This window comes from Cherax quadricarinatus, chromosome 11 (genome assembly GCF_038502225.1).
Source record: "Cherax quadricarinatus isolate ZL_2023a chromosome 11, ASM3850222v1, whole genome shotgun sequence".
NCBI lineage: Eukaryota > Metazoa > Arthropoda > Malacostraca > Decapoda > Parastacidae > Cherax > Cherax quadricarinatus.
The window spans coordinates 47,133,825-47,161,377 of NC_091302.1; the positions used below are offsets into that span (position 1 = coordinate 47,133,825).

At 39.5% G+C, this 27,553-nt stretch overlaps 1 protein-coding gene across 1 annotated transcript in view; it reads left to right on the plus strand.

Annotated features, from left to right (window-relative positions):
• The first annotated feature begins 881 nt into the window (after positions 1-881).
• Positions 882-27,553, plus strand: part of Cap-D3 (Chromosome associated protein D3) — a 114,816-nt gene continuing 88,144 nt past the window's right edge. The window contains exons 1-4 of the mRNA XM_070084089.1: positions 882-2,814; positions 3,637-3,813; positions 20,871-21,037; positions 25,993-26,150. Of these exons, the coding sequence (XP_069940190.1) occupies positions 934-2,814; positions 3,637-3,813; positions 20,871-21,037; positions 25,993-26,150 (2,383 nt within the window). The 5' untranslated portion in view covers positions 882-933. The remainder of the gene's footprint in view (positions 2,815-3,636; positions 3,814-20,870; positions 21,038-25,992; positions 26,151-27,553) is intronic.

The following is a 27,553-nucleotide window of genomic DNA, read 5'->3' on the forward strand; positions in this document are numbered from 1 at the left end:
GGCCCTAAAATCTGGAATACCCTACCTGAGAACTCTAGAACTGCAGACACATTCATCACCTTCAAAACTACCATTAGAAAACATCTTATCTCCCTGATACACCCCGTCAACTAATTACACGAATACCACCTGGTGGTTCACACTTACACTCACTCACCCATTTGACCATAAACAGAAATATTAATCTCAGTCTTAAAATAATGAATCCTGTGATACTCCAATACTGAAACTATGTACTGTGCCAAAACAAAAGCATTCACATTGCTAAACTCACAAATTAGTATTTAGTCACTTAGCCGTAATACCAACTTACCTCATAATTTGTAATATTTTAAAATTAAGATTTAAACTAAGTCTGCCCGAAAAGCCTAGCCATGCTAGGTGTTCTAGTGGTACACTCTGTAATCATTATTTTACTACATGTAAACCACTCATTAACCAAATTCTGTAAACTCAGCATTGTAATCCTTATAGAGAATAAACTTTGAATTTGAATTGAATTGAATTGAATTCTTGTGAGCGATAGTCAAAGGTTTATAGAGGTACATATAATGGGTCCAGGGGCTGGGCCCCCAACATTTGGATTATCCTAGGTAATTTACACATGTACGATATTTGTACTTATTGACACATGTATGACTGTACTTAATGACACATGTATGACTGTACTTATTTACTCATGTATGACTATTTATTTACACATGTATGATAACTGTATTTATTTAATTACACATATATATGATAATTGTACCTATGTGCACCTGTGCCTAAATAAATTTACTTACCTAAATAAACTTACTTACCTAAATAAATTTAGTATCCTACCTAAATAAAGTTATTAAGGTGTGTAAGTGTGGTTGTTGTATAAGGGTTGAGAGGCTGCGCTGCGGGTGCTCAATACAGCGGTGTGAGCGCCTGAGCGCCAGCTTTCAAATGATCAAAACAATCAAGATGGCGGAGCTACAAGAGGCCAGGATGATGGAAGTGCTCCAGTTATTGTCAAAATTCTCCATTCGTAGCCTTGATCGTAATTGGATAAAAAATGTCATTGATGCTGACTTCACAGAGGTGGAAGATTTACCATCGGAATATGAAGACCATCACTACAGCACGAATATGAATGGTTTGTTCAGTGCTGTCATCGGCAGTTGCCGCCAGTGGGTGGATACTCTGCCCCTCAACACCAGTGATGGTTCTGAAAACAGGCTGTCTTTTTCTAATTGTACGGCTGAGGACACCAGCGTGCACACCAGGTTTTGGATTGATCTGTCTGAGGATGTGAAAGGTTTAATGGCATTACTCTTTTACTATTCTAGTAGAGGTCAAAGGTACGATGCCCGTGAGGAGGACCGGGAGCTGGGCATCCAGGCTTCCAGTTTGTATTTACTGCTTCTGTGTATCCCTGGTAGTAATGCTTTCAGAGTCTTTCATCCTGTTATGTACGTGAAGACGCTTGATATTTTGCGTTTGACTACAAAATTAAGAGTCGGTGCCTCGAGCCCCAGGAAAGGTCGCCAGAATATCATTCGTGGGAGTCAGAGCCAGCGTACCAAGTCACAGGAGGAACAAGTGGCAGCTGATGATGATGATGAAGCAGAAATGGTGATGCTTTCTCCAAGTGAAGCAAATAAACTGATAAGGTCATTAAATATTCTCCTTAATGATTTCCTAAGATTGACACACACTTTCTCATTGAAGCATTCTCCAGAATCTTTGGATGAAACCATCAGTATATTGATTGACGTGTCACGTTGTGAAACCCATAATGCTCAGGGTATATTTGTTGGACGGCATGGACCTGCAACAGTGACAGCTTTATCATACAATGCCTATGTTGCACTTCAGTCTATATGTAACCCTATTCATGGCAAAGTTAGAAAAATCATTGCTATTATTATGAAACACATTTTGAATAACATTCTCATGATATCACGTGGATCATCAGATTTATCTGCTCGTTCCTTAGGAGTCATTCGAGACCATTCACAAATTTTTATAAAATACATGTTGACCCAAATAAAAGAAGAGGCTCATGAAGGCGTATACATTCTCATTCAACACCTCTGTATCCGTGTTCCTGATAAGGCAGAATTCCGGCAAAAAACAGCTCAGTCAGTAGTGGAAATTCTGCGTTATCTTCCCACTCAGCTTTACAAACGTCTTATGAAGTGGTTTTTCAAATTCTCTCACAATGAGAAAGCAGGGCATAGGTTGTTCATGCTTGAAGTGATTTCTAAGATGCTGGGAGAGGAGGAACGGCATGCTGAAGGAGCTGATGGCACACCTAGAGAAGGAGTACAGGAAAATCTTCATAGGTCAAAGCTAAAGTCAGTTTCAGAAAATGGTGAAGGTGAGGGAAAAGATAAAGAAATTAGTTTCCTTACTGTTTCTGTAGATCATCCAGTTGAAGTTCCTCCAGATCGTAATATTCTGTCTCACAAATTTTTGTTGAGCATTATTTTCTCTAGATGTCGTGACAATGCTGCATCTGTACGGTCGAAGGCTCTTGCCTTACTGGCTGATTGTACCTTTTCCACTAATCCTACTATAGTGCTAGCCATGAAACAAATTTTCTTCCGTAGTCGGCCAATGATATTCACAACACCACACATTCCAAATAATAACATAAACCTTGAGTCACCACTTGCGCTTGAGGAAGATGGAGACCTTGAACTTCCCAACGCAGCAAGAGTTGTGTCAATGTTGCATAGACGAGCACTGGATGATAAAGTGACAGTTCGGAAGTCTGCTCTCCAAGTGTTGGAGAATCTAATGCGCCTAGACAATGAGATGTTGTCTGAGAAGAACTTGGAGGTGTGTTACAATTGTTGTTTTACTTCTTTTTTTGTGTTGATATAGTAATGCTATAGTTAATTACATTCAGTAGAAACTTATATTAAGACAAGGGGCAATTTTTTCAGGTTAATTGCAAAGTTATAATCAACTTACAAATAAGTGTTTTTAAATTACTGAAAAATTTATTTTTCCTTTTAATTTGTTTCTCAAAAATTAAGCGTATTTTACCAAATACACCACACACACAGTACCACATTATAATAGCACTATTGATGTTGATATTATGTTGAAAAGTTACCATGCAGTCATTGATAAGAAATTCTTTTACACTCCAAAAACCTTTCATTTTCTTTCCCACCATCTGTATTGTAGGACTGTATACAATCTCTGAATTGGCACACCCTAATTGACTGCGATGTTTCAGTTTTTGTTTTTGATAATTTAAAATAATTAAAAAATATCGAAATAACAAAATTCATCCAAAAATCTCCTTTGAAAATTCATAAAAATATATAAACAGTAGTGAGAATGTTTAAACATCAGTGTGTAGAACACTTCATTATCTATAAACTATTAAAAATTTCAGTTGACAGCTCTGTAAACACCAGTAATCCCTGAAGCTCATGCATGCATAGTTTTGTGCTAGGTGCAGATTGGCCTGGAACAGCAGTGTTTTGGATGGTTTGTGCACCTGTTGACTAGAAAGCTTGTCAGATCCAGTGTTGAAAGGATGGGAAGCCATAAATTAGAGGGGTAGGGGATGTAGACTGGCTAAAGGATATCCTTTGTTTGAAAATTTTTGCTGGTTGAAAATTTTGTTGACCAGGCAACATATTTCAGGTGTTGGCAGAGCACTGTCGGGACCCAGCACTGGTTGTAAGGAAACAGATAATTACATCTTTATCAACTCTGGTGAATAATTACCCTGAGCATGATGCTGTTATCACAACTTGGATAAAGGGAGTCTTACCTCTTATCCTTGATCCTGAGATAAAAGTTCAAGAACGTGTTGTAGAGGTAAATTTATTCTTTTTACTTGAAATCTGCTATAGTATTAGGACCTTGATTGATTCAGCATTATCCTTTGTGATCAAATTTTTCTTTTCCATATTTAAATTTTTCGGGATTTTGATCTTTTTTAGTATTAACAACTTTATTTTGATTGTATACATCAATAGTAAAACTAAGAAGTTATTACTGTACAGTGGTACCTTGACTTAGAAGTTTAATTCATTCCATGACTGAGCTCGTAACTCAATTTGCTCATATATCAAATCAATTTTCCTCACTGAAATTAATTGAAATGCCATTAATCCATTCCAGCCCACCAAAAAACACCCCTGGGACAGGAGAAAATACTTCAGTATAACGCTAATATCAACTCTACGGCTTATTTATCTATCAGAATTGATCTAATATGACATAATAAACGCTACATATAAGTAACATAGAAATGTGATATATACTCTGGAATGAATAAAATAGACCATAATATGGCGAGTGTCCAGGACCAGTCCGAGCATATAAAATTATTACTGCTCCTTCCTCCATGTTCTTTGGTCCTGGGTAACAGAAAACAGTTTTTGAGAGGCCAACTGCACTAGAACACTAGTGCAGTGATATATGAATATCTCAGAAATAAGTTTTTGACTTATTACATGAAGCTCACCATTTATTATTGAAGTAAATGCAATAATATTGACAGGAATCATAAAAAAATTATTATTCTGCAATTGGCTTGTGGAATATTGGAAATATTCCAAAAATTTTGGGATTTTTGTGGGAGTAAAGGGCAAGATATTTTGCAAATGTCAAAAACTTAGCAACTTTATTTTTTTGTAGAATAACTAAAGATAATTACACGATTACCTCCAGTGAGAACATTGCACTAGCATTGTTTTATAAGTACCAAGTCCCAAAACCACCTCTTGTTGTGCCATTTAGGCTGGGGTTCTTGCCAAAAGTCATTTTTAGTAAATTTTTTTTTCTCTTTTATAACGGATTTTGGCTCGCAACTTAAAGCAAAAAATCGACTGAGCGACAGCTCATAACTCGGAAAACTTGTTTAAGTTGGAGCACTCGTAAGTCAAGGTACCACTGTATTTGTATTTTGATGTTCCACTAGGTTTCATTTTGCAATTCCTTAACCCTTTCAGGGTCCGTCCCGTAGATCTACAGCTTTACGTTCAGGGTCCAAACCGTAGATCTACGCCATGAGCTCAGCTCACTCTGATAAACTGTGAGTGGTACATTTGGGCCTAGATATGAGAGAATACATCTATGTGGTATGTGTGCACCACATAAAACAGATCCTGCAGCACACTGTGTATAATGAGAGAAAAAAATGAAATCATGATTTTTCGATTAAAACAGCAACTTTGCAGTGTTTTTTCGTATGTTTTTTATAGTTGTATTTGCGATTTCTTGGTCTCATTTGATAGAATGGAAGACATATTACAGAAATAGAGATGATTTTGATTGGTTTTAGCATTGGAAATGGCTTGAAACTGAGCTCAAAGTAGCGGAAATGTTAAATTTTTGCCGATATTCAAGAGTAAACAAACGACCTCACACGTCGTTTGTGATGATATTTATACAATTATTACAGTATTGCATAACAGTAAATCTTCTATTTTTTGGTGTGAATAAAAATTCATTATGTGAATAAAAAATCAAAATGGAATTTATTTGTAAAGCCTCAAAACATAACTAATGAACAGAGGAAATGTTAGTTTAGTGCCAGGAATGCCTACATTGTTCATTCTGGACCCTATTTTGAAATTGGAATATTTTGAACTTTGTGTTAAATTGGCCAAATTAACAATTTCCGATCACTTTATTTTGTAGTTGAAACAGTTGACTTGGCGATTTCTTGTGCTCAATCGATAGAATAGAAGTAATACTAGTGAAATAGCTAAGAATTTGGTTGATTGGAATAATGTAATTGGCCTAAAATGGGAGTCAAAGTCGGCAAAATCGCCGATTCGTAAATATCGCTGACACATCAAAATTCGCGAGAGCATAATTTCGTCAATTTTCCACCAAATTTCGTACTTTTTGTTTTATTACCTTCACAAAAAGATTCTCTACGATTTCATAAGAAAAAATAACAAATTTTTTTTTTTTAAATTCTTGGACACTGGTGCGTGACTCCAGATTTGGGCCTTGGACCTTGAAAGGGTTAAAGGACTGATCTCATTGTGTGTAATTTTCCTCAAAGTGTTAGACAGATGTATAAACTGAAATAATAATAGTACAGAGGCTTCTCATTTTATGATGGTTTGACTTAGGATATTTTGATTTTACGATGGTGCAGTAATGATGCACATTCATTAGTCATCATTTATTAATAGGATAAACTTGTATTCATATATGTATTTACTTTTCAATACAGTGGACCCTCGACTAACGCTATTAATCCGTTCCTGAGAGCTCATCGTTAGTCAAAATTATCGTTAGTCAAGTTAATTTTCCCCATAAGAAATAATGGAAATCAAATTAATCCGTGTAGGACACCCCAAAGTATGAAAAAAAAATTGTTTTTACCACATGAAATATTAATTTTAATACACACAAACTGAAAAAGACATGCACAGTTACATGACACCTTTATTGAAGATCTGGTGATGATTGATGGGATGGGAGGAGGGGAGAGTGTTGATAGTCTTAGTGTTTAGAAGGAGAATCCCCTTCCATTAGAACTTGAGATGGCAAGTCCTTTTCCGGGGTTACTTCCCTTCCCTTTAAATCTCTCAAGTCAACCTTTGCTGGCCTAAAATTCACTCACATCACCACTAGTTTCTGGCATTTTTTTAATTAAATCGTCATGCAACTTCCTAGCCTTTTCACATATGATCGCTTGAGAGATGCTATCTCCTGCTATCTGTTTTTCGTTTATCCACACCAATAACAGTCTCTCAACATCTTCGAGTACTTGCGACCTCAGTTTCGAAAACATAGTTGCACCTTTGGCAAGAACAGCTTCCTTGATTGCTGTTTTCGTACCCACAATAGTAGCGATGGTTGATTGGGGTTTTGTGTACAACCTGGCCAGCTCGGAGACACGCACTCCACTTTCATACTTAGCAATGATCTCTTTCTTCATATCCATAGTAATTCTCACCCTTTTTGCTGTAGGGTTGGCACTAGAAGCTTTCTTGGGGCCCATGGTGACTTATTTTGCAGGTGCAATCACTAAAAAGGCTGTGATAATATGAAATGTTCCGATTATATGCTTGGAAGCGACCGCGGTGGCTGACTGGCTTGTAAACACTGCCCAGAAGTGGACGCGTCTCAGACGGAATGAATAGTGTTGGTCAAGTTTTTTAGTGCTAGTTGAGGCAAAATTTTTGCGTTAAAATGTATCGCTAGTCGGATTTATCGTTAATCGATGCCATCGTTGGTCAAGGGCCCACTGTACTTGTATTTAATTAGTTACAGTAATTATTTGTTTATTTACTTATTAACCCTTTGACTGTTTCGGCCATATATATATGTACTTCTTACAAGCCAGTGTTTCGGACGTATATATACTCCCCAATTGACGTGTATTGGACATGTGGTGTGATTTGCTTACTCTTGAACATTGGGAAAAATTGAATATTTCCGCTACTTTGAGCTCAATTTCAAGGTCATTTTCATCGTGAAACTAATCGAACTCATCTCTATTTCTGTAATGTGTTTTCCATTCTATGAAATGAGACCAAGAATACAACCATAAATACTATAGGAAAATATACCTTAAAGTCAGGGCGTTTTAATCCAAAAATGCGGTCGGAGTTTTTTTTCTCTCATTATGCACTGCGCACTGCAGGATTTTTTTATACAGTGCACACTGACCACATAGATCCATTCTTTCACATGTGGGCCTACCAGCTTTCTCCTTGATTTAAAGCCGCTAAAAGTATTGAGTAGATATACGTCCGAAACACTGGCTTGTAAGATGTATATTTTTTTTTTTTCAACAAACCGGCCATATCCCACCAAGGCAGGGTGCCCCAAAAAGAAAAACGAAAGTTTCTATTTTTAAATTTAGTAATATATACAGAAGAGGTTACTAGCCCCTTGCTCCCGTAAGATGTACATTTACTTCCGAAATAGCCAGAGGGTTAAAGAAGGGGTTTGGGATATTTGCTGTTTAGAGTGACATCTAAACTGTTGTATCTGCACACCTCTGCATAGTCAGTGATAATGAGAGTGTTTCTTTTTTGGGGGGGGGGTCACTTTACCTTGGTGGGAGACAGCTAGCTAGTTAAAAAAAAAAAAATTCATATTTGAATTAAGATATCTTCAACTTAGGATAGGTCGTCACAGCATAACTCCATCGTAAGTCAATTGTAGTTGTGAAGTCTTACTCAGCCCTGTAAAAACTTCGGACAGTATTACCAAGGCTGGCTCCTTCTCAGGAAAATTAATGAATAGAAAAAGAACAAAAACTTACAAACATAAACACTTTATTATTTAGAAAATATAAAATATAAAACACTTAAATATGAAATATTAATCCTACCTTAAAGAAAATGAAAAATATAAATGATATCTGAATTCAACGCTAATATATATATATAAAACTTGGGTGTCGGGTGTTGGTGACACTGCGTGTTGTTGAAATCGTAGCCGTTGCCGATGATGGGGGGGGGGTCGCTGGTGTTGATGACAACCCACCGGCTCGTTCTTCACAGATTTTCTAGCCATCAATAATCCGTCCAGATGACAGGAAAGCAGGTTTTTTTCCACTGCAATGATGAGGGGTTATATCCTGCTACTTGCATACACAAACAGGTAAGTGGATCAGAAATTGGGACGCCTCAGAACGTTAGTCCGTCTCCTTCAATTTCTACTCGTTGACTAGCAGGTGACCCTCTCTGTCCTTTCAAGAGTAGTGTTGGGAGCTGTGAGTCGAGTGATTTACTGTTTGACCGGAGCCCCACATGTCACCTTTCGGGGGGGGGGGAAGGGAGGGGAAGGGATAGGGGGAGCTAGACTGACCCTACCTTAACAAGCAGCCGGCAATCAAACTATCACTTTCGGGGAGGGGGAAAAAGGGGGGGGGAATAGCGGGAGCTGGACTTACCCTACCTTAACAAGTAGCTGGCAATGAAACTATTGTTACTATATACTCCCTCGCTACTCCTATCTATTGAACTTTTCCCTCACACTCCCCCATACCAAGACTTATAGTCAAGGAGTACAGTGGACCCCCGCATAGCGACTTTAATCCGTGCAAGAGGGCTCATTGTTATGCGAAATGATGGGTATGCGAATGAATTTTCCCCATAAGAAATAATGGAAATCAAATTAATCCGTGCAAGACACCCAAAAGTATGAAAAAAAATTTTTTACCACATGAAATATACATTTTCCTACACACAAAGAGAAGGATACATGCACAATAGTAGAGTAGTACATGCACAATATATATTGTGCATGTACTACTCTACTAAATGAAGAATAAATGACACTTACCTTTATTGAAGATGCAGCAATGACTGACGAGACACTGTGTCCTGGGAGTGCCTTTTCCTCCTGAGTACTGTAGGTCCTGTTTGGCATTTTCTTCCAGAACAGGCCTTATCACACTATGTATGCCACTACGATTCTTAAATCTCTCAAACCAACCTTTGCTGGCTTTAAATTCACCAATATGAGCACTAGTTCCAGGCATTTTTCCCTGTTCACCTGGGTGTTAGTCGACTAGTGTGGGTTGCATCCTGGGAGACAAGATTAAGGACCCCAATGAAAAAATAAGTTAGACAGTCTTCGATGACACTGACTTTTTTGGGTTATCCTGGGTGGCAAATCCTCTGGGGTTAATTGTTTCTTGGTATTCTCAATAAGCCACACCAACAACGGTGGTACAGCAGCAGCAGCAGCAGCTGACAGTGCTACAGCAGCAGCAGACGATGCTACAGCAGCAGCAGACGGTACTACAGCAGCAGCTGACGGTGGTACAGCAGCAGCAGCAGCTGACAGTGCTACAGCAGCAGCAGACGATGCTACAGCAGCAGCAGACGGTACTACAGCAGCAGATGACGGTGGTACAACAGCAGCAGCAGCTGACAGTGGTACAACAGCAGCAGCAGCTGACGGTGCTACAGCAGCAGCAGCTGACGGTGCTACAGCAGCAGCAGCTGACAGTGCAGCAGCAGCAGCAGCTGACGGTGGTACAGCAGCAGCAGCAGCTGACAGTGCTACAGCAGCAGCAGACGATGCTACAGCAGCAGCAGACGGTACTACAGCAGCAGCAGACGGTACTACAGCAGCAGCAGCAGCTGACGGTGGTACAACAGCAGCAGCAGCTGACGATGCTACAGCAGCAGCAGCAGCAGCTGACAGTGCAGCAGCAGCAGCAGCAGCTGACGGTGGTACAGCAGCAGCAGCAGCTGTACCACCAATAGTAGCGATGGTTGATTGGGGTTTATTATACAACCTGGCCAGCTCGGAGACACGCACTCCACTTTCATACTTATCAATGATCTTTTTCTTCATCTCTATAGTAATTCTCACCCTTATTGCTGTAGGGTTGGCACTAGAAGCTTTCTTGGGGCCCATGGTCACTTACTTTGCAGATAAAATCACCAAAAACACTGTAATAATACGAAATGTTCCGATTGTATGCTTGGATGTTACCACGGAGGCTGGCTGGTAAACAATGCCACCGGCGGCACATGTGAGGCTGGCTAAGGGCGCACATTGGACGCGTCTCGGACGAACAGCGGTGAGCGGGTTTTTGAGCGGTATGCGAGGCAAAATTTTTGCGATAAAAGCGAGCGGTATGCGGATTAAACGTTATGTGATGCTGACGGTATGCGGGGGTCCACTGTATAAGAAGAATAGGCGAGGAAAAAGTTCTAACATGTGGAAGTCGCGTAAGGCAACAATTCATCTACTGACTGTCACGACTTAACCAGTCAGAGAAATAATTGGATGAACCATTGATATACACAATATGGAACTTAAATGCCTGGAGTGCCAATGTCCACCTCAAGAGGCGACTGTTGGTTCCCTTAAAAGTTTCTAGGTATATCAAAGGTTTGTGGTCCGTTTCTAAAATGAATTCTTTTCCCAGCAAATAAAATTTAAGTTTGGAGATACCCCACACAAGGGCCAAACATTCCTTTTCTATGGTGGAGTATCTCGTTTCTGCGGGAAGGAGTTTCTGGCTTAGGAAGCATACAGGGAAGGGAGTACCATCATGGTATTGTAGTAACACCGCACCTAAGCCAGTATTGGAGGCATCAGTTCTTAAACAAAATGTTTTATTAATATCTGGAATCTTAAGTATAGGGTCTTTCGAAAAGATACTTTTAATCTCATTAAACTTTTCCCGAGCTACGTCGGAAAGTTCAAGAGGTTCCTTCAGACTTTTTTAAGGAAGTCGGATAAGATGCTTGTAAGATCAGTAACGTTCGCGATAAACCGTGCATAAAAATTTACAGAACCAAGAAAGCTACGCATGAGCTTCTTGGTTTTGGGGAATTTAAATTCTAATAAAGCTTTGATCTTACTGGGGAGAGGCTGCAGAGTTATTAGAAAGTATTAGTCCAAGATATCTAATCTTGTTATACCCAAGGAAGCATTTCTTCGGCTTGGTAGTGAGGCCATGTGAGCGTAACCTACGTAAAACTGATGTTAATGTTTGGATATGCTCGCCCCACGTGGATGTCATTACGTAAATGTTATCAAAATAAACTGAAACATTTGGCATATTACCCAAGACCTTTCTCATCAGTCTCACGTAGGTAGCACAGGCAGTTACCAAACCGAAGGGCATAGTTCTATACTGCATCAGTCCTTGGTGTGTAGGAAAAGCGGTGTACTGCTTAGAAGAAGGATCTAACATTACTTGATGATATGCTTGCGCAATATCAATCTCTGAAAAGAAGGAAGAGTCATAAAATTTGTGTAGATCGCTATCTATTAAGGGCATAGGGTCAGCATCCTCCGAGTGATAGCATTAAGGCCTCTGAAGTCAATAGCAAGTCTATATGAATTATCCTCCTCCTTAACCATGACTACTGGTGAGCAATATGCAGATACTGAAGGTTCAGTGATCTTTAGTTTTAATAATTTGTCTACCTCTCGGTCAAATGCATCCCTAAAGTGAACTGGAACTGGGTATAATTTTCGTTTGATAGGATTGTCCGTTACTAAGTCAATCTTATGGACTACCGTGGAGGTAACACCTGGAATATTAGTAAAGACGTCTGAAAAGTTACTCACACATTGAAGTACAGTAGTTCATGTCTCTTATGATCATCCAAAGATTCATTAATATTAATGTTTGTTGTGCCCGAGTGGTCAAGAGTCACCAAGTCATGTAGTTCTTCATCATAGTCTAAGTTAGAGGTGTCAATTACGCACACCTTACATTCTTCAGTTGTTTTATCAAGTTCGTGTGGAAAAACTAAGTCAAAGTTATTAAGGCAGTTAAGCGAATTTCTTCAGTAATATTTCTTAAGGATGTTGATATGATAAAGCTTAGGTTTCCCCTTGACTTCTATGAGGTAGTCAACTTTCCCACAAACTTTTAATACTTTATATGGACCTTTCCATGCTACTAATAATTTATTTGACTTGATAGGCAAAAGTACAAGAACTTCATCTACTTTAAAACTTCTCCTCTGACTTTTGGAATCAAAATAGGTTTTTTACTGGTCCATTGACAAGCTTAAGTTTTTCGAAACTATGTCAGAGGTCTCCTCAAGTTTGGATCTAAGGTCAAGGAGAACCTGATAAGAAGACTGAATCTCAGCCTTTACGTCCTCATTAGTCCATAAGTCAGGAAGGATGGACATTGGGCCTCTGGCCTGTCTACCATAGAGAAGTTCAAAAGGTGAAAACCCCAAAGAGTCACTGGGAACTTCCCTCATGGCAAACAAAGCACAGGGTGGGTAACGATGCCACTCCTTAGGTTTAAGGGAGCAAAGTTTCCTTAAAATGGACTTGAAAATCGAATGCTGGCGCTCAATCCTCCCATTACAGCTGGGATGATAGGGTGTGGTGAAGAGAGGCTTCACTCCCAGAAGTTGGTATAGATGTTGCATTAAGTCAGATGTGAATTGTGTCCCACAGTCGGACAAAATTTCTCTAGGGATGCCCACTCTGGAGAAGATGGACAAAAGGGCTTCAGCCACCTCTGTAGTAGTTATCGTCTTTAAGGGAACGGCTTCAGGGAAACTCGAAGCATAATCAACTAATGTTTATATATATCTATGTCCCCCAGATGAAAGTGGAGATAAAGGACCAACGATGTCAATAGCTACTCTTTCAAAGGGTACCGTAAATACTGACATTTTGACTATAGGTACTCGCCTGGTACCTCGGGAGGATGACAGTTGGCAGACTTTACACGATCTACAATAGGTAGTGACATCTGAGGACATTTTTGGCCAAAAATAGGTTTCCCTAATTTTATTTAAGGTTTTATGATGCGAGAAATGTCCGGCCACTGGCAGGTCATGAGCCATTTTAAGAACAGTCTCTCTGCATTGACTTGGAACAACTAAGATGGAATAGTCTATCTCATCTGAATTTAATTTGAATACTGACTTGTACAAGATACCTTTTATATATTCAAATTTATATGAAAAGTTTTTCCTTTGGATAACTTGATTTTGTTTAGCGGCATTATGGCAATTCTGAAGAGAAGGGCAATTACGTTGTAAATTGACAAAGGAGTCCTTCGATATATCTAAATGCTTAAAGTCAGGGAAAATCAAAGGATGGATAGTAGGAGAAGCCTGGGCTTTGGTCTGAGCCCTAGTCAAGACATTTATGGTATCGGAGGTGATATCTTCACTTTCATCTAACAAGTGAACCGGTGATCCTACTACCTCGCTTTCAAGAGTAGCATCACTGGTTTTTAATCCCACATGAATCTCGCGAGACATTGTCTCATCTGAACTTTCGAGGGACTTCTCTGACTCTACAGGAAGAGGATCTGAAAAGCTTATGTCCACCTTTGGTGATGAAAGGTCAACCTCAGAAGGAAGAATGGCACCTTTTACATTACCTATTAGTACGGAGCAAGAAGTGATGGGAGCTAGTACGGCTTCAGACCAACCTGTGAACCATTTAGACCTAATGTAACAACGGATGGTAGGAAAAGTGTCCGTACGGCCCAAGTAGTCTGAAAGTATAGCAGAGGAATGAGTTTCTTTAAGATTAGGGAACAGCTTATCAGAAATGACTATACATGTGCATCCAGTGTCTCGTAAAATGGTAGATACATTAAGTCCATTAACTGTTCCTGAACAGAAGGGTGCTTGGTCATTACAGTCTTTAAAACATCTTCCAACTTTTTGGACCTTCTTAGAAGGACAATCTGGACGTTTATGTCCCTTAACACCACACAAATGACAAACAGGAATAAAAGAAGTCATTTTACTTTCCACTAGAGGTTTTGATTTCTTAAGGTCTGATGAACCCTTGCCCTTAGGGTTCGATCCCTTTAGGTCTTTATAGGAATTGTGAGCCTCAGCATACAGGTCAGCAGCCTCAGCAACTTCCTCAGCTTTAATCAGGTTACGTTCTCTGATGAATGTTCGTATCTGGTGAGGAAGAGCTGTCAGGAACTGGTCAGTAACCATGAAGTCTCTAAGAGATTCAATAACTGTGATCAATTCCTGAACTCTCTATCCAAAAGTCGAACAAACGAAAGAGTGTTACTTGTAACTGCTGAAAGTTTTGGCCAGGCTGTAAGGTGGCATACCTGAAATCTTTCCTGTAAGAATATGTGGTTTTTTGATATGCTTTAGGGATTGCCTTCTTCAGTAGCTTATAATTACATATGATATCCTGCGACAAAGTTGCATAGATATTCAAAGCTGTACCAGAAAATAACATTCCTAACCTGGTAGCCCAGGTGTCAGCAGGCCATTCACAGAGGGTAGCGGCATTTTCAAACCTGATAATGTATGAAGTAATGTCTTCACCCTCTGTGAAGGGAGGTAAATTAGGTGTTGGAATATGTGCACTAGCTGCATGATGTTCAATTACTCCTTCCTCTAATTGTTGTGTAAGAGTTAACTTTTTATTCTCTAATTCAAGGCGAGCTTTTTCGAGCTCGCGATCCTTTTCTCTCTCTATTAACTTGAGTTCTCTAGCTTTTTCTTCACGTTCTCTAGCTTTTTCCTCACGTTCTCTAGCTTTTTCCTCACGTTCTCTAGCTTTTTCCTCACGTTCTCTATCCTTTGCTCTTTCCTCAAGTTCTCTTAATTTAACTTGTTCTTCACGTACTCTAGCTCTCTCCTCACGATCAAGTCTTTCACACTCCTTTTTCTCTTCTCTTTCGATTCTCTCTCTCTCCGTTTTCTTCTTCTCTTTCCCTTTCTAATTGTCTTTCTTCTCTCTCAATTCTCTCTCTTTCAAGTCTTTCCTGGATCTTAGCACTAATGAAAGATTCTAAATTTTTCCCTGTTATTCCTAACTTCCAGAATTCATCCAAAACTGGTATTCCTCCATACTTGCAAGAATAACTTAAATTATCAGGGGAAATGAACGGGTATTAAAGAAAACAGAGGGTTCAATTCCTGCTCCGCTCAAACTGTAAATAAACCAGAGGGCTCGATCCCTGCTTCAATTAAACAATATGTATTAATGAAAACGAAGGGTTCTATGCCGGCTCCGAGCAAACGGTAAGTAGAATGGGTCACTTGACCATCCAATCTTCTCACCAACAAATCAAGAGTGTTCTACGACAGTTCCCTTGATATAATAAAGAGCTCAATGAAACAAATTGTCACTGGAAAATCTCGGGTCCCTAGAGTCTAATCCTCCAAAGTGTTTCAAGCTCGAACAATAAATTGAGACTAACAATCACCAAATCTTTTAAATACCTGTACTGTAGTCCTACCATAGAGAATGATTACTCATGACTGGTGGTAACAGTCTGTGGTATGCGGCATTGAAGTTCCAATGGTAGATTCGAGATGGAGTTGAATCTTGATTCAGTCGAGTTGATCCTGGCAAGGTCGCAACTTGTGAAGGCTTACTCAGCCCTGTAACAACTTCAGACAGTATTACCAAGGCTGGCTCCTCCTCAGAAAAATTAATGAATAGAAAAAGAACAAAAACTTACAAACATAAACACTTTTATATTTTATATTTTCTAAATAATAAACACTTAAATATGAAATATTAATCCTACCTTAAAGAAAATGAAAAATGAAAAATATAAATGATATCTGAATTCAATGCTAATATATATATATAAAACTTGGGTGTCTGGTGTTGGTGAGACTGCGTGTTGTTGAAATCGTAGCCGTTGCCGATGATGGGGGGGGAGTCACTGGTGTTGATGACAACCCACCGGCTCGTTCTTCACAGATTTTCTAGCCGTCAATAATCCGTCCAGATGACAGGAAAGCAGGTTTTTTTCCACTGCAATGATGAGGGGTTATATCCTGCTACTTGCATACACAAACAGGTAAGTGGATCAGAAATTGGGACGCCTCAGAACGTTAGTCCGCCTCCTTCAATTTCTACTCGTTGATTAGCAGGTGACCCTCTCTGTCCTTTCAAGAGTAGTGTTGGGAGCTGTGAGTCGAGTGATTTACTGTTTGACCGGAGCCCCACACGTCACCTTTCGTGGGGGGGGGGAGAAGGGAGGGGAAGGGATAGCGGGAGCTAGACTGACCCTACCTTAACAAGCAGCCGGCAATCAAACTATCACTTTCGGGGAGGGGGAAAAGGGGGGGAATAGCGGGAACTGGACTTACCCTACCTTAACAAGTAGCCGGCAATGAAACTATTGTTACTATATACTCCCTCGCTACTCCTATCTATTGAACTTTTCCCTCACAGTACGTAGTTGGATGACACAGTAAATGTACAGTATCTACAAGTTCTTTACTTCTTTGCCATTTCAAATACAGTGGACCCCCGGTTAACGATATTTTTTCATTCCAGAAGTATGTTCAGGTGCCAGTACTGACCGAATTTGTTCCCATAAGGAATATTGTGAAGTAGATTAGTCCATTTCAGACCCCCAAACATGCACGTACAAACGCACTTACATAAATACACTTACATAATTGGTCGCATTGGGAGGTGATCGTTAAGCGGGGGTCCACTGTATTGTAAAAGCTTGGTGAAATGTGCATGTCATTGCCATTTTCCATTTATTATTTATATCCCACTGCAAGCTTTATGTTAATCTTGCATAAAGGCCAAAGAGATATATTAGAGATGCCTGCATTTTTGGTCATGATCTAATGCCCGTAATTGAGAAACACAAATAAAGTATCATGGCATTAACCCTTTAACTGTTCAGACCGCTGAAATTAATATTTCTCTCAGTGTCCACTTTAAAAAAAGAAACCTGAAATGGTGGAGAATCTTTCTCTAAAGATAATAACACCAGTAAGTATGAAATTTGATAGAAAACTTGCAGAATTACACAGGCATAAATTTAGCGATCTCAGCACAGTTTGTGCATTGGCAGTTTCGCCAACTTTGAGTCCTATTCTAAGCCAATTCCTTTTGACCAAATTCTTAGTTATTTCATTAGTATGCCGTCCTTTTATTAATTGAACACAAGAAACCACCCATTCAACTATTTCAACTGTTGTTTGCGGTGTACAGAGGGTGGTAATTTGGCCAATTTTATACTAAATTAAAAAATACCAATTAACACCTTGACTGTCGCAACCCCAAATCCTGAGGTGTCTCATGGTGTCGAAAAATTTCCAAAAAAAAAAAAAAAAAAAAAATTCTTATGAAATGATAGAGAATCTGTTCCCGATTGTATTGACACCAAAAGAAAGAAATTTGATGGCAAACTGATGGAATTATGCTCTTGCAAAGTTAGTGACTTCGGCGATATGGACAAATCGACGATTTCGCCCACTTTGAGCCCTATTTTCGGCTAATTCCATTGTTCCAGTCGACCAAACTCATAGCTATTTCTTTATAACTCTGTTTTTTCTATCAATTGAGTACAATTGAGAACTGCCAATTTACCGATTTCAACTACCCAATAACATGGTCAGAAATTTGCAATTTGGCCAATTTCACGAAAATTAAAAAATATGACAATTTCAAAATAGGGTCCAGAATGAACAATGCAGACATTCCTGGCTCTAAAATAACATTTTCTTTGTTCATCAGTCATGTTTCCAGGCTCCTCTGATATTACTCTTGCTTTCTATGTTGAATTTTTATTCAAACAAAAAATAGAAGATTTACTGTTATGGAGAGTACTGCAATATTGTAATTGTATAAATAATGTCAACTCATTCATGACTGCATATTAGAGGCTACTTGGACATTTATTGGAAAATGACATCATTTGTTTACTTTTGAACATCAGCAAAAATCAAACATTTCCTCTACTTTGTGCTCCATTTCAAGGTTCTTTTCATAGTAAAACCAATCAAAATCACCTCTATTTCTATAATATGTTTTCCATTCTATCAAATGAGACGAAGAAAACAAGAATACAACCATAAATACTACGAAAATAGACCACAAAGTCGGCATTTTAATTGAAAAAAAACGGTCGGAGTTTTTTTTCTCATGCACTGCGTGCTGCAGGATTTTTTTTATATAGTGCACACTGACCACACAGACCCATTCTCTCATATGTGGGCCTACCAGCTTTCTCCTGCTTGATTTGAAGCCACTAGAATTTATGAGTATATGTACGTCAAAAACGGTGGCTCTTAAGACATATATACGACCAGAACAGTCAGAGGGTTAAGAGAGTCCAAAATAAGTTATGTACATATTCCTGACACTAAAAAATTTCCTCTGTTCATTAATCATGTCCCCAGGCCTCTTCTATATTACACTTACCTTCCATTTTAAATTCTTAACCCTTTGACTGTTTCGGTCGTATATATATGTCTTACGAGCCACCATGTTTGACGTATATATACTTTGTCTACTGGAACAATGGAATTAGCCGAAAATAGGGCTCAAAATGGGCGAAATCGCAGATTCGTAAATATCGCGGAGGTCGCTAACTTTGTGAGAGTGTAATTCCATAAGTTTTCCATCAAATTTCATTCTTTTGGTGTCATTATCATCGGGAATAGATTCTCTATCATTTCATAAGATTTTTTTTTTCTTTTTCTTTTTAAAATTTTTTTGACACCAGGAGACTTTTCAGGATTTGGGGTTGTAACAGTCATGGGGTTAATCACAAAAATAGAAGCTTTACTCTATTTCTTGGATAATAAAATGTAACTAGCAATGATTGGTTAGGGTTTACACTGTTACAGTAATTCAGTTTGGCCTATTAAAAGCCCATAACATCAGGAATATCAGTGAAATAAAATATTTCTGCTACTTTGATTTCGATTTCAAGGTATTTCTGGTCCTGAAATCAATCAAAATCATATTTATTTCAGTAGTATGTCTTCCATTCTATAAAATGATACAAGAAACAGCCAATACAACAATAAAAACCTGAGAAAACACCCAAAAGTCGCTATTTTAAGTTGTTTACACAGCCAGAGATTTTTTTCAATCTCGTATTGCGCAATGTGGAGCAGGATTTTTTTTTATACTCTGCATACATATTCTCTCATATTTAGGTCAAAATTTACCATTCACAGCTTATCTGTGTGAGCTGAGCTAATGACATAGTATTAGGCGAGGGATCCCTGGCTTCAATGATGTAGCTTTACGCGACGTCCAGTGAATGGGTTAATGTGTTTGCTTATTAGAGGGAAGAGAGGCAGGAGGTCTAGATCTTTAACCCTTTCAGGGTCCAAGGCCCAAATCTGGAGTCACGCACCAGTGTCCAAGAATTTTCAAAAAAAAAAATTTGTTATTTTTTCTTATGAAATCGTAGAGAATCTTTTTGTGAAGGTAATAAAACAAAAAGTACGAAATTTGATGGAAAATTGACGAAATTATGCTCTCGCGAATTTTGATGTGTCAGCGATATTTACGAATCGGCGATTTTGCCGACTTTGACTCCCATTTTAGGCCAATTACATTATTCCAATCAACCAAATTCTTAGCTATTTCACTAGTATTACTTCTATTCTATCGATTGAGCACAAGAAATCGCCAAGTCAACTGTTTCAACTACAAAATAAAGTGATCGGAAATTGTTAATTTGGCCAATTTAACACAAAGTTTAAAATATTCCAATTTCAAAATAGGGTCCAGAATGAACAATGTAGGCATTCCTGGCACTAAACTAACATTTCCTCTATTCATTAGTTATGTTTTGAGGCTTTACAAATAAATTCCATTTTGATTTTTTATTCACATAATGAATTTTTATTCACACCAAAAAATAGAAGATTTACTGTTATGCAATACTGTAATAATTGTATAAATATCATCACCATATTTGTGAATGTATATTAGACCCACCAGCTGACGTGTATTAGACGTGTGAGGTCGTTTGTTTACTCTTGAATATCGGCAAAAATTTAACATTTCTGCTACTTTGAGCTCAGTTTCAAGCCATTTCCAGTGCTAAAACCAATCAAAATCATCTCTATTTCTGTAATATGTCTTCCATTCTATCAAATGAGACCAAGAAATCGCAAATACAATTATAAAAAACATACGAAAAAACACTGCAAAGTTGCTGTTTTAATCGAAAAATCATGATTTCATTTTTTTTCTCTCATTATACACAGTGTGCTGCAGGATCTGTTTTATGTGGTGCACACTTACCACATAGATGTATTCTCTCATATCTAGGCCCAAATGTACCATTCCCAGTTTATCAGAGTGAGCTGAGCTCATGGCGTAGATCTACGGTTTGGACCCTGAACGTAAAGCCGTAGATCTACGGGACGGACCCTGAAAGGGTTAAATGCATTCTTTATGAATGAGCAAGGTATGTTATTTATTGGAAGATGGGGATAGCAATGATTGAGTTACTTTTGTTTTGTTTGAGATAGGTATTATGTGATGCTGTTTAAAAAATGAATTTCCTTGAGCACTGCACCTAAATGCTTCATAGCCCAGAAATTGCAAATATCTATATATTTTTTCTCTACTCACAAAATCATTTTCACATTAAACATATAAACAAAATCCTGCTTCAAATTCTTATGTACTGCATACATAGTTATATTAATGTACTTGTATGATTGTAACAGGTTCTTCATCAGCTGCTGTTTAACTGCTTAATGGTTCATGGGCATCCTCAGTCAGACACACCTGAGAACAAACTTCCTTGGCGGATACTTAGTGTCATCACAAAACATAGCTACCACAAGTTCTTTAAGAAAGCTCTACATGTTTGGTCCAAATCAGTTTATTTAAGGTAAGAATTTACAGCACATTTTACTAAAACGTGTGTAGATTCAAATCTTAGATTAAATTTTTTTTTTTTTGGCATGCTGGCCATTTCCCACCTAGGCAGGGTGGCCCAAAAAAGAAGAAACACTTAGAGTATATCTAATTCTTTCAACAAACCGGCCATATCCCACTGAAGCAGGTTGGCCCAAAAAGTAAAACAAAAATTTCTCTTTTTAGATTTAGTAATACAGTGGACCCCCGCATAACGATGGCATCGCATAGCGATTTTTCCGCATAACGATTACTTTTATCGCAAAATTTTTGCCGCGCATACCGATTAAAAACCCGCATACCGATTTTCGTCCGAGACGCGTCCAATGTGCCCTCAGCCAGCCTCACATGTGCCGCTCCGTCCCATTGTTTACCAGCCAGCCTCCGCGGTAACATCCAAGCATACACTCGGAATATTTCGTATTATTACAGTATTTTCGGTGCTGTTTCTGGAAAATAAGTGACCATGGGCCCCAAGAAAGCTTCTAGTGCCAACCCTACACCTCAAAGGGTAAGAATTACTATAGAGATGAAGAAAGAGATAATTGATAAGTATGAAAGTGGAGTGCGTATAGCCGACCTAGTCAAGCTGTACAAGAAACCCCAATCAACCATCGCTACTATTGTGGGCACCAGAAAGACAATCAAGGAAGCTGTTCTTGCCAAAGGTTCAACTGTGTTTTCGAAACAAAGATCGCAATTGATGGAAGATGTTGAGAGACTCTTATTGGTGTGGATAAATGAAAAACAGATAGCAGGAGATAGCGTCTCTCAAGCGATCATATGTGAAAAGGCTAGGAAGTTGCATGAGGATTTAATTAAAAAAATGCCTGCAACTAGTGATGATGTGAGTGAATTTAAGGCCAGCAAAGGTTGGTTTGAGAGATTTAAGAAGCGTAGTGGCATCCATAGTGTGATAAGGCATGGTGAGGCTGCCAGTTCGGACCACAAAGCGGCTGAAAAATATGTGCAGGAATTCAAGGAGTACATAGAAACTGAAGGACTGAAACCTGAACAAGTGTTTAATTGTGATGAAACAGGCCTGTTCTGGAAGAAAATGCCAAGCAGGACCTACATTACTCAGGAGGAAAAGGCACTCCCAGGACATAAGCCTATGAAAGACAGGCTTACTTTGTTGATGTGTGCCAATGCTACTGGTGATTGCAAAGTGAAGCCTTTATTAGTGTATCACTCTGAAACTCCCAGAGCGTTCAGGCAAAAGAATGTCCTCAAGGATAATTTGTGTGTGCTGTGGAGGGCAAACAGTAAGGCATGGGTCACTAGGGAATTTTTCTATAACTGGTTACACCATGCATTTGCCCCCAATGTGAAAAATTACCTAACTGAAAAGAAATTAGAACTTAAGTGCCTCCTGGTGTTAGACAATGCCCCTGGTCATCCTACAGACGTGGCAGAGCGACTTTATGGGGACATGAGCTTCATTAAGGTGAAGTTTTTGCCTCCTAATACCACTCCTCTCCTGCAGCCCATGGACCAGCAGGTTATTTCCAACTTCAAGAAACTGTACACAAAAGCTCTGTTTGAAAGGTGCTTTGTAATGACCTCAGAAACTCAACTGACTCTAAGAGAGTTTTGGAGAGATCACTTTAATATCCTCAATTGTGTAAACCTTATAGGTAAGGCTTGGGAGGAAGTGACAAAGAGGACCTTGAACTCTGCTTGGAAGAAACTGTGGCCAGAATGTGTAGACAAAAGGGATTTTGAAGGGTTTGAGGCTAACCCTGAGAATCCTGTGCCAGTTGAGGAATCCATTGTGGCATTGGGAAAGTCCTTGGGGTTGGAGGTTAGTGGGGAGGATGTGGAAGAGTTGGTGGAGGAGGACAATGAAGAACTAACCACTGATGAGCTGATAGATCAACTTCAAGAGCAAGAGGCCAGACCTGAGGAAACTGGTTCAGAGGAGGGGAGAGAGAAATTGAAGTTGCCTACTACAAAGATAAAGGAAATCTGTGCTAAGTGGCTTGAAGTGCAAACCTTCATGGATGAAAATCACCCTCACACAGCTATTGCAAGCCGTGCTGGTGATTATTACACTGACAATGTTGTGAAACACTTTAGGCAAGTCATAAAGGAACGAGAGGTACAGGCCACTATGGACAGATATCTTGTGCGAAAGAAGTCCAGTGACTCTGAAGCTGGCCCTAGTGGCATTAAAAGAAGAAGGGAAGTAACCCCAGAAAAGGACTTACTACCTCAAGTCCTAATGGAAGGGGATTCCCCTTCTAAACACTAACACACTCTCTCCCCTCCTCCCATCCCATCAATCATCACCAGATCTTCAATAAAAGTAAGTGTCATTTAATTGTGCATGCCTTTTTCAGTTTGTGTGTATTAAAATTAACATTTCATGTGGTAAAAAAAATTTTTTTTCATACTTTTGGGCGTCTTGCACGGATTAATTTTATTTCCATTATTTCTTATGGGGAAAATTCATTCGCATAACGATTATTTCGCATAACGATGAGCCCTCTTGCACGGATTAAAATCGTTAACCGGGGGTCCACTGTATATACAGGAGAAGGGGTTACTTGCCCCTCGCTCCCAGCATTTTCAGTTGCCTCTGATGACACATGGCTTACTGAGAAAGAATTCTGTTCCACTTCCCCGTGGAGATAAGAGGAAATAAGCAAGAACAAGAACTAGTAAGAAAGTAGAAGAAAACCCAGAGAGGGGTGTGTGTATATTCGCTTGTACATGCACGTGTAGTGTGACCTAAGTGTAAGTAGAAGTAGTAGCACACACCTGAAATCTTGCATGTTTATGAGACAGAAAAAAAGACACCAGCAATCCTATCATCATGTAAAACAATTACAGGCTTTCGTTTTACACTCACATGGCAGGACGGTAGTACCTCCCTGGGCAGTTGCTGTCTACCACCCTACTAAGTACCTAGAACTTGGGTTACATATTTTGCATAAATACAGTACAGTGGACCCCCGCATACCGTTGGCATCACATAACGTTAAATCCGCATACCGATACATTTTATCGCTAAGATTTTGCCTAGCATACCGCTAAAAAACCCGCTCAACACTATTCGTCCGAGACGCGTCTAATGTGCGGCCTGAGCCAGCCTCTCATGTTCCGCCGGTGGCATTGTTTACAAGCCAACCTCCGCGGTAACATCCAAGCATACAATCGTAACATTTCGTATTATTACAGCGTTTTTGGTGATTTTATCTGCAAAATAAGTGACCATGGGCCCCAAGAAAGCTTCTAGTGCCAACCCTGTGGTAAAAAGGGTGAGAAATATTATCGAAATACTGTGGTACCATGGTCAACTGCTGCTGCTGCTGCTGCTGTAGCACTGTCAGCTGCTGCTGTACCACCGTCAGCTGCTGCTGCTTCTGTAGTACCGTCTGCTGCTGCTGCTGTAGTACCGTCTGCTGCTGCTGTAGCACTGTCAGCTGCTGCTGCTGCTGTAGCACTGTCAGCTGCTGCTGTAGCACCGTCAGCTGCTGCTGCTGCTGCTGTAGCACCGTCAGCTGCTGCTGCTGCTGCTGTACCACCGTCAGCTGCTGCTGCTGCTGTAGTACCGTCTGCTGCTGCTGCTGCTGCTGTAGTACCGTCTGCTGCTGCTGTAGCATCGTCTGCTGCTGCTGTAGCATTGTCTGCTGCTGCTGTAGCACTGTCAGCTGCTGCTGCTGCAGCACTGTCAGCTGCTGCTGCTGCTGCTGTAGCACCGTCAGCTGCTGCTGCTGCTGTACCACCGTCAGCTGCTGCTGCTGCTGTAGTACCGTCTGCTGCTGCTGTAGCATCGTCTGCTGCTGCTGTAGCACTGTCAGCTGCTGCTGCTGCTGCACTGTCAGCTGCTGCTGTAGCACTGTCAGCTGCTGCTGTACCACCGTCAGCTGCTGCTGCTGCTGTAGTACCGTCTGCTGCTGCTGTAGTACCGTCTGCTGCTGCTGTAGCATCGTCTGCTGCTGCTGTAGCACTGTCAGCTGCTGCCGCTGCTGCTGCTGTAGTACCGTTGTTGGTGTGGCTTATTGAGAATACCAAGAAACAATTAACCCCAGAGGGTTAGTCACCCAGGATAACCCAAAAAAGTCATTGTCATCGAAGACTGTCTAACTTATTTCCATTGGGGTCCTTAATCTTGTCTCCCAGGATGCAACCCACACCAGTCGACTAACACCCAGGTGAACAGGGAAAAACGCCTGGAACTAGTGCTCATATTGGTGAATTTAAAGCCAGCAAAGGTTGGTTTGAGAGATTTAAGAATCGTAGTGGCATATACAGTGTGATAAGGCCTGTTCTGGAAGAAAATACCAAACAGGACCTACAGTACTCAGGAGGAAAAGGCACTCCCAGGACACAGTGTCTCATCAGTCATTGCTGCATCTTCAATAAAGGTAAGTGTCATTTATTCTTCATTTAGTAGAGTAGTACATGCCCAATATATATTGTGCATGTACTACTCTACTATTGTGCATGTATCCTTCTCTTTGTGTGTAGGAAAATGTATATTTCATGTGGTAAAAAATTTTTTTTCATACTTTTGGGTGTCTTGCACGGATTAATTTGATTTCCATTATTTCTTATGGGGAAAATTCATTCGCATAACGATAATTTCGCATAACAATGAGCTCTCAGGAACGGATTAATATCGTTATGCGGGGGTCCACTGTACTATCATTCGTTTGTCTTATTATGCTAATAGTTAATTGGAGTTACAGATCCTCTAAGTATCCTAAAAAAAAATTACTGATATTATTCTTTTCCACTTGGAATGGGAGGAGATGATTGGAAAGGCAGGTGAATAGACTGAAAAAGTGGAAAAGAAGGTCTTTTTTTTTTTTTTTTAGACCTGGTCATTATTTAGAAAAGATTTTGTGTAAACCATTCTTAAGGATGTCTCTAATAAAATATTTGTGATATTTGAAGGAGTTTATTTTTCCTTTTGTTCAGGCCTCAGATAATAACTGTAGCACGATCTCACATTGGCAAGGAATATAATGAGGAGGCATGGACATTGCTGGCACTGATTTCAAATTATGTCACTGTGAAGGATGCTACTTTTGCTGTGGACTACTTTGAAGAACACTGTCAAGTCAATTCAGAGGCAAGTACAATTTAGTATTGATTATTACTAAAATATTACAGATGACTAGAAAAATTAGGTAAATGTTTTTTCTCTCATGGTTCTGCATGCACTTGTGTTTCTTAAAACATAATCAACTTGCTCTACTTTTATTTATTTTCTTTTTTCTTTTTTATTTATTTTGATAATTATTAACACTTTTATATGGGTGTTCAGCATGGGCTTTAAGCATTGCAGCAAGGAGGAAGCTGGAGGCAGTAAGGATGGTATGTTTGAGGCAGTGTGTGGTGTAGCTATTATGCAGAATGGGTTGTAGTATCTGGTGTAATAATTATTTTTGGAGGTGAGCCTTAGATTTATTAGGTAGAAATAAATGGTATAATTTTTTTTTTTTAACAAGTCATCCGTCTCCCACTAAGGCAAGGTGACCCAAAAAGAAAGAAAATCCCCAAAAAGAAAATACTTTCATCATCATTCAACACTTTCACCTCACTCACACATAATCACTGTTTTTGCAGAGGTGCTCAGAATACAACAGTTTAGAAATATATATGTATAAAGATACACAACACATTCCTCTAAACTACCAATATCTCAAACCCCTCCTTTAAAGTGCAGGCATTGTACTTCCCATTTCCATCGCCCACAAAACCTTTACCCCCTCCCTCCAACCTTTTCGAGAACGACTCCTACCCCGCCTTCCTTTTTTTAGTTTAATATGTTTATTATGCACCCCATACCCATCCTGTGGGCGGTAGTCAAAAGATTACAGAGGTACATAATGGGTCCAGGGACTGGGCCTCAAAGTTTTGTTAGCTGAGCAAGTTACAGAGGTAATGAATTCACAATTTACAAAGGTAATGAACTCACAATTTACAAAGGTAATGAACTCCAGGTAGGTCTAGTCACAATCATGACAAGCTACAAAGGTATTTACAGATTACAGTGGTACATAATGGGTCCAGGGACTGGGCCCCAAAGTTTTGATAGCTGAACTAGGTACAAAGATAATGAACTCACAGTTACAAAGCCTTCCTTTCCCTACAGATTTATATGCTCTCCATGTCATTCTACTTTGATCTATTCTCTCTAAATGACCAAACCACCTCAACAACCCCTCTTCAGCCCTCTGATTAACCCTTTGACTGTTTTGGTCGTATATATACGTCTTACGAGCCAGTGTTTCGGATGTATTAAGAGCGGCTTCAAATCAAGCAGGAGAAAGATGGTAAGCCCACATGCGAGAGAATGGGTCTGTGTGGTCAGTGTGGACCACATAAAAAAAATCCTGCAGCACGCAGTGCATAATGAGAAAAAAAAACTGACCGTTTTTTTGGATTAAAACACCGACTCTGAGGTGTATTTTTATATAGTATTTATTGTTGTATTCTAGTTTTCATGGTCTCACACGATAAAATGGAAAACATA